At 35.0% G+C, this 8,127-nt stretch overlaps 1 protein-coding gene across 2 annotated transcripts; it reads left to right on the forward strand.

The window, feature by feature from the left end:
- The first annotated feature begins 1,506 nt into the window (after positions 1–1,506).
- LOC112522182 (histidine-containing phosphotransfer protein 4-like) lies at positions 1,507–4,112 on the forward strand. 2 transcript variants are annotated; one of them, XM_025131273.1, is made up of 6 exons: positions 1,507–1,591; positions 2,089–2,219; positions 2,371–2,439; positions 2,603–2,674; positions 2,767–2,839; positions 3,985–4,112. In XM_025131273.1, exons 1-6 carry the CDS (start codon positions 1,532–1,534, stop codon positions 4,003–4,005), a joined length of 426 nt encoding a protein of 141 aa, XP_024987041.1. In that variant the 5' UTR covers positions 1,507–1,531; the 3' UTR covers positions 4,006–4,112. The 2 variants fall into 2 exon arrangements, with proteins under 2 accessions (XP_024987041.1, XP_024987040.1); XM_025131272.1 differs by lacking the exon at positions 3,985–4,112 and having other exon boundaries at positions 1,510–1,591; positions 2,767–3,197.
- Positions 4,113–8,127: the final 4,015 nt, after the last annotated feature.

Here is an 8,127-nt window from a genome sequence, read left to right on the forward strand (position 1 = left end):
TCGATCAATCGAGACTCGCAAAGATGAGGGTTAATTCTTGGTCCATCATTCTATATGCATCTACAATTATTCTACATTCCCAGAATACAATAATATGATATGCAAATCATTATGCGCTGAAGAGGCATTCCATTGATCATAATATGTGTTTGTGCCCGTGATCACAGGTTCTTGATGTCCGATTCCTGATTGTGGTTTGAACCAAGTTGGATTAGCCATTCGAGTTAGGGGTTGTTCGGTTGGTTGGTTTATCAAAGTCGTGTATGGATAACTGTCTGTGCGGATTAATATCTATCTATCTATATAGTTGAGAATGTCTTTTTTATTGGGGAAATTTTTTTTCATGGATGGAAGGAGCTGTTAGAGTCCCACATAGGCTAGACTTGGACAATTAAACTCTATATATGTTGGAACCTCTCTTCTCTTTTCAAGGGCTCTTTTAGAGATTAACATGAGGTTTCACATATTCTCACATGACATTAGAGTCAAGATCTACCACTCTAGTGACTCGATACTTTGGGTAATCCCTGGCCCTTCACCTGTCTAGCCCCGTCTCGACACTCTGGGACAATAAGTGCCCGTCTAGCCTCTGTTGGAGGGGACGTGTTAGAATCCCACATCGGCTAGATTTGGACAATGCCCTCTATATATGTTGGAATCTCCCTTATCTTTTCAAGGGCTCTTTTAGAGATTAATCTGAACTTTCACATATTCTCACAGAAAAATATTTTTTTAATTGAAAATGACAAGTTTGAAAAAAACTTGGCTCTGTACATAAACCTCTCTCCTAAAAGCTAACCGAATATAAACCACTTTTTTTTTTATAGAGAGGGGGGTGACCCCTCCGGATCAAGAACAATATAATATAAACCACTTTTCATATCATTAAACCACCACTACACAATCACACACACACACACACACACATATATATATATATATATATATATATATATATATAGAGAGAGAGAGAGAGAGAGACTTGGGATCATGTGAGACCAAAGGTTTATCGTGAGACCCATAAGACTAATTCTCAACCTTTGGATTAGATCTACAATCTGAACATTCATAATCACAAATTTGTCACAAGACTTCTCAATAATCACAAAATTGTTGTCATGCAACATCTTTAGATCATTAGATTATTAGCTTATAAAGTTGATCAATGAACATAAATTGATCTTACGGGTCTCACGAAAAACCCCTGATCTCACGTGAACCCAACCTAACCCTATATATGTATGTATACACACATTTATACAATTCAAGATCTTGAATTTTAGGATTTTTGTTTCTTGTTTTATCGATGGTGATGACATGGCAAATACGACACGTGTCATTTTGATTCCTTTTTATCTCCCTCTCTCTTTCATGCCATGCAACATGACCTCCTCCCACCCCACCCCACCCCACCCCAAACCCTAAAATTCTTGACTATATATAAAAGGCTATGCATGGCTTGGTTTAATAGAAGGAAGCAATACCAAAAGAAGTGCACCCATCTTTCATTTCACATCTTTACAAAACATTCATGGACCAAAATCACATGAAGAAGCAGATTAACTCCGCCAGAAATTCCCTCTTTCAACAGGTAATGCATGTCATCAACACTTATAAATCTTATGCTCCAACTGTACACATATGTATTGCCACACACACACACATATATATATATATATATATATATATATATATTTCAAATGCAACCATGTTCATTTGTATAACCAATGCAACCCCATAAACGTAAGGAGATATGACACCCCCTTCTTGAGTTTGTCTCAATTCCCATAAGTATGGAGCTAATCATATTTCAAAAGCCAAATGAAAAAAAAAAAATGCTATAAACGAAAGAAACCTTAATTAGTTACTGCAATATTCGGCTATTCACAAGAATCTTTTCATTTCATTTCCTCATAATTTGGTGGAAGTCGACGTCTAACTTTAACCTACTCGACCCAAACTCCGAATCCATATACGTATTCGCACATGTATCTCGAGCTATATACGAACTCATATTTACGTGTCGCACATTTCTCATCATCTGGTTTATATATACAAAACTAATGTGGGATCGACCTTTTTCTTTAGGGTTATTTGGATGAACAATTCATCCAACTTGAGGATTTGCAAGATGATGCAAACCCTAATTTTGTGGAAGAAATCGTCACATTGTTCTACTCCGATTCAACAAGACTAATTCGCAATATAGAGACCGCATTGTAAGTAGCCATCAACCAACGGAGGAATATCCCTTTTGTCAACAGTTTTTTTCGTGCGATTCTTGTTCTTAAATATCGCGGGTCGCACAAGACCGTATTCGTTACATCATGAGATTCGTGCTAATGTAGCGATAGATGACTGTATTTACAGGGATAATTACCCTCTGGATTTTTGCAAGCTCGATGATTATATGCATCAATTCAAGGGTAGTAGCTCAAGGTATGTTACATATATGTTAAAAAATTTACAAGCATCCATCCCAATATTTCATTCATATGTGATAAAAGTGTTCTCGTGTTCTCATAAAATGGAGGTGTTCTCGTTTGAACCTCCACCTATATATATATATATACATACATACTTATACGAATTTTTCGTGTAGCATCGGCGCTAAAAAGGTGAAGGATGAGTGCTCTCAGTTTCAAGAATGTTGCAAAGCTAGGAATACCGAAGGGTATAGAATTAATCGTTCGTTTGGCTGAAACTTGAATTATTTGAAGATCGATCGGATGTTCAAATCCCTTTATTTTCGTAATTTGATTGCAGATGCATCGGGATATTTCGACAAGTGAAGCACGAGCACGCCACTCTAAAGCGAAAGCTTGAAACGTATTTTCAGGTTTCTCCTTCAAACTCACTTGAAAACAGACATACTTTACAAAGAAACACACAGTTGTGTGCAGCTGATTGAGTTTGTTCAGACGATTGATGCTTATTCACGATAATCACATAATTTTTAAGTTCAAGCAAACACTTTCTGAGCTCTAGTGATTACAAATGTATATGTATATTATCTATAGGTAGGGGGAGGATCAAGCAGGAATAGGTTCAAAATGAGAAACACGAAATCGGTCAAAAATCACACGTGATTTTGCATATATCATTACGGATCACGGTCAGTGCAAGAGTGAGCAGATGACTTGTCCGTGACCTGGTGAATCACATATGATTTACAGATGATTTTAGTGTAAAATCACAGATGATTCGACCCTTCACGTGTTTTCTTATTTGGTTACTGTTCTCGTATGAATCTGACTCTCTCTTTATATATAATCACATAATTTCGTCTTAAAACTGAATGTAACACCATTGTATATGTACACGACACTTAGTTGTTGGTTTTATAAACTTAAAAGTCCTATCAAGTATTCGATTATATCGTTTAAGGACGGCTAACGTCATAAAAAGCACATCGAACAAAAAAAAAAATCATTTTTCTCACTACAACAAAATTGAGTTTATAGGACACCCTCAATCTCTAAGCGTTCCAATAGACCGCTTTATTTATAGAACCAAAACATAAAGCGTCATATCTAAAGGTGTTGTAATAAGTTTATATGACGCTTTTGGGCGTCTTAACAAGTTTTTAGGACATTTTTAATATAAACTGTCGCATTAGCAACTTTATAGGACACTTTTGAGAAAGTGTCTTATAAACTTAATTTTTTATAGGACATTTGTTTTTATATGACAGTTTTTCAAATAGTGTCACATAAAGTTGCTAATGAGACGCTTTATATTAAAAGTGTCCTAAAAAACTTATTACGACGTTAAAAAAACGTCATATAAACTTATTACAACGCCTTTAGATAGGACACTTTATTTTTTCGTTCTATAAATTAAGTCTTATAAAGAGATCTATTAGGACGCTTAAAAATTGAGAGTGTTCTATAAACCTGATTTTAGTGTAGTGTATTAGTTACACGTAAAGAAACATACCCACAAATCAATCGGTTGTTGATTGTTTGAAAAACGTTAATTCAGATAAAGAGACAAGGTGCATGAATCTCTAAAGTTGATGACAAGAAGAACCAATTAAGTTGTACAAGTTGAAAAGGAATCTGCAGACCCAAAGACGATGGTAGATGATGGATATATCTTCATATATATATATATATATGGTTGGGTTTACGTGAGAGTTGCTTGTTTTCGTGAGACACGAAAGACAATATTTTTACACTTGAAACTTCACAACAAATGTTGTGAAGGTAAAAAGGAAACTGAACCTTCACAGTGTTTTGCTGTAAAGTTTCAAGTGTAAAAATATTGTCTCACGTATCTCATGAAAACAACCTTATCTCACATGATCCTAAGTCTATATATATATATACATGCATTTGTATTAATTAAGTATTTGTTTTGGTTTTTAGTTTTTTTTTTCTTCTGTTGAACGTAATGATGTACAACTTTATATATGTTCAACTCTTAAAGCCGAACAATGATCCGAAATCGTTTAGGATAAACGTTATGCTTTAAGAGTCGTATTTGGAATAATATGGATATCGAGAGTGATTATTATGTTAAACTCTTTTAAACGATATGGGATATCGATTTTTATTATAACTTTCGATCCCTCATTTGAACCTAGGGCTGTAAATGAACCGAACGAACACGAATGGATGCTTGTTCATGTTCGTTCATTTAACTTAACCGAATAAATGAACGAACACGAACGGTAAACGAACGGAAATCTTTATGTTTGTATTCGTTCGTTTAGAAATCAGGTATGTTCTTGTTTGTTCGTTAACATGCTAAACGAACGTAAACGAATGAACTAAACAAACATGAATAAATATTATTTGAATTCAAAGTATACAAACAAAAGATTATATATTAAATTTAATATATAAACGAACATAAACGAACGGTAAATGAACGAACGTTCACAAACATAAATGAACGAACGAGACTCTTGTTCATGTTCGTTCGTTTAACTAAACGAATAAAAAAAATTGTTCATGTCCGTTCATTTATTAAATAAACGAACTGTCCGTCGAACGATTCGCTGAACGTTCGGTTCGTTTACAGCCCTACTCGAACCTAGCTATTCGGTGTTGTAAATAGGTCCAAATAACTAAATTTAACAAGATGAACATTTTCTCGTTGTAAAATATGTTCTACGAACGTTAATGGCACACTTAATATTGGGTTGTCTTTTTCTCGATCAGAAAATTCAACTCTTCTTGGGTACTCAGACACTAATCGGGCCCGTTACCTTGAAACGCGACGTTCCACCTACGGAGTCTCAATTTTCTTGGGAGGTAATCTGTTTCTTGGAGTGCTAAGAAACAACCCACCGTGGCACGCTCAAGTTGTGAGTCAGAATACAGAGCTCTAGCGAACACAACCGTTGAACTTGTTTGGGTGACCCATTTACTTTGTGAAGTTCATGCTTTATCTTGCGCTAGCTCGACCTCTCTTGCTTTGCGACAACAGAAGTGCTATCTTTCTTGGTCAAAATCCGATTGCACGTAAACAGGCGAAGCATATTGATATTGACTATCACTTTGTTCGGGAACTGGTTTCAGATGGCAAAATCTACACCCGCTTTTGTTCTGTCTCATCTTTAGCTCGTTGACATCTTCACGAAGGGATTGCCTTGACAACCTTTGAATTTCTAAAGTGCCAAGGTTCGCATTGGTCCTAATCCAACGTTTGAGTTTTTAGGCGCTATAACAAAATCAGGTTTATAGGACACTTCCAATTTCTAAACGTCCTAATAGACTTCTTTATAGGACTTAGGGGTCGTTTACCTAAATGCTTACCGAGTAAGCACATACCGTTAAAACTCAACACTATAATGTATTTTATCGGGTAAGATTGTAGTACATTAAAATGATGTCGTATGCAACAATTTACTTGGTAAGCATTTACCCGGGTAAGAGTCGTCACCCTCACTTACCAAGTACGACTCTCCGTCCTTATCATTGCTCCTACCGAGTAAGATTTTTGACTCTCCTTATGTTCATCAGATAAGGAAAATTACCCGATAAGCACTTAACAGATAAGGGTTTAGTAAACGGCTTCTTAGTTTATAACCCAAAAAAATAAAGTGTCTTATCTAAAGGCGTTGTAATAAGTTTATATGACCTTTTTTTGTCGTCGTAATAAGTTTTTTAGGACACTTTTGATATAAAGCGTCTCATCAGCAACTTTATAGGACACTATTTGAAAAACTGGCCTATAAATACAAATGTCCTATAAAAAATGAGTTTATAGGACATTTTCTCAAAAATGTCATATAAAGTTGCAAATGCGACACTTAGTATTAAAAATGTCCTGAAAAACTTGTTAAGACGCCCAAAAGCGTCATATAAACTTATTACAACACCTTTAGATAAGCCGTTTTATATTTTGGTCCTATAAAATAAGTTTTATAAAACGATTTATTGGGACGCTTAGAGATTGAGGGTGTCCTATAACCCCAATTTTGTTGTAGTGAGGGTTCTGAAAGATGCATGTCATCATATCATTTTGTTATGCGCAAACATATATATTTTTATATTACAATGATAACAGACCAATAATGATTTTGTGAAAAATATCCATATTTTCGTTTCATATAGTCAAATGGTGTTACCCGCTTGAAAAAATTCATAGGCCCATTATTGACAGGCTACTCCATTTTACATCCAACTCTAATAACGACTCCATTTTACATCCAACTCCGTTCTAAAAATAGAGTACTAAAAATCAAAATCTCTAAAAAAATTACATCCAACTCTAATAACTACTCCATTTTAGCAATTGTAGCATTAACTGTCTTAGGGCTTGTTTACCAAATTTTTCATTAAGTTCTGTATGGATAAATTTGTCTGTCTAGATAAATTTGTCTGTCTAGATAAAAGTTTATTGTTGTTTACTTTTTTATTTGAATCAATCGTCTAAATGACAATAATGACCAATCTACCCCTCAAACTTAAACCAAAAATCTGTTGTTCATCAAACCAAAAAATCCAAAACCGATTCGATGGAGAAGACGATGGCTCCCAACAAGATAAATTTTTCAACCGATTCGATGGAGAAGACGAAGGGATGCAAACTTGACAATCTGTTGTTTTGCAAATTTCTATTATTTTTAACAACGAAAACAGGGGGCATGGAAGGTTGGATAGTACGAAAATAGAAAGACAAAACCCTTGCCACCTTCGCCAACCACCAGCTCCTCCGTCTCCGCCATCCACCGTCGAAGAAATTGTGGCCACCATTTTCCATGAATCCTAACCATCCTCACAAACCCTAACAGACCTGAATAATCGCGAACCCCCTTTAGATTTGGGAAATCTGTCTGAGCTTYGCTGATCGCGAGCTTCTGGAGACGAATTTTTCAACCGATTCGATGGAGAAGACGATGGTTCCCATCCCGTCGAATTTCTGGAGACGAATTTTTCAACCGATCCGATTCGCTGATCGTTGCTCTCTATCTCTCGTCTAGGGTTATGAAATGAAAGAGGGGATGGGATTGAAAGGGGAGGCGTGGGATGAGGGGTATAATTGTCAATATTTTGGCTTAATGGGGACAACACACCCCTTCCCTACTGTGCGAATAAGCCGACATATTTATCATTAAGCCGCAAGTAAACATCCATATATGGCTGTGCGAATAAGCCAAAACAACCATTAAGCTGATTAAGTCAAAAGTAAACACCCCCTTAGTAAAATATTTGATATATTTAATAAAATATTATTTATCTCTCTTAAACATTTATTTTCATTTCCTCTTATTGACAGGAAATATTAAAATATTATTTCTATGTTCTATATAAAGTTATAGAGATTTCTTCAAATTTGGAGATTTTCATACCGTATGTTTTCTATGCCCAGAACACATGTTAAACAGTGATACTGAAAAGGAGTATATGGTCATATACACAAAATACGTATGTTTCGATAAAGTTATCATAATTAGAAATCCGAATAATATCATGTTGATTATTAAATTGTTATTCTAGCTTAATAACTAAGAAATGTGTTAAAAGCGTAATTATGATAAGTACAAGGTTTTATATGTAAACAGTTTGATATATAATTTATTATAATTTAACTAGAAGGGTACTCGTGCAATTCATCGAGACACATTTCCATTTTAATGTTTTGTTTTATTTTTTATCAATGTCGATATAATAC

The sequence above is a fragment of the Cynara cardunculus genome, assembly GCF_001531365.2.
Source record: "Cynara cardunculus var. scolymus isolate 2C chromosome LG 11, CcrdV1, whole genome shotgun sequence".
NCBI classification, from domain to species: Eukaryota; Viridiplantae; Streptophyta; class Magnoliopsida; order Asterales; family Asteraceae; genus Cynara; species Cynara cardunculus.

Coding starts and splice junctions, on each gene's coding strand:
- LOC112522182 (XM_025131272.1), top strand. CDS start 1,532: ATGGACCAAAATCACATGAAGAAGCAGATTAACTCCGCCAGAAATTCC. Junction 1,592..2,088: donor GAAATTCCCTCTTTCAACAG/GTAATGCATGTC, acceptor CTTTTTCTTTAG/GGTTATTTGGATGAACAATT. Junction 2,220..2,370: donor CGCAATATAGAGACCGCATT/GTAAGTAGCCAT, acceptor CTGTATTTACAG/GGATAATTACCCTCTGGATT.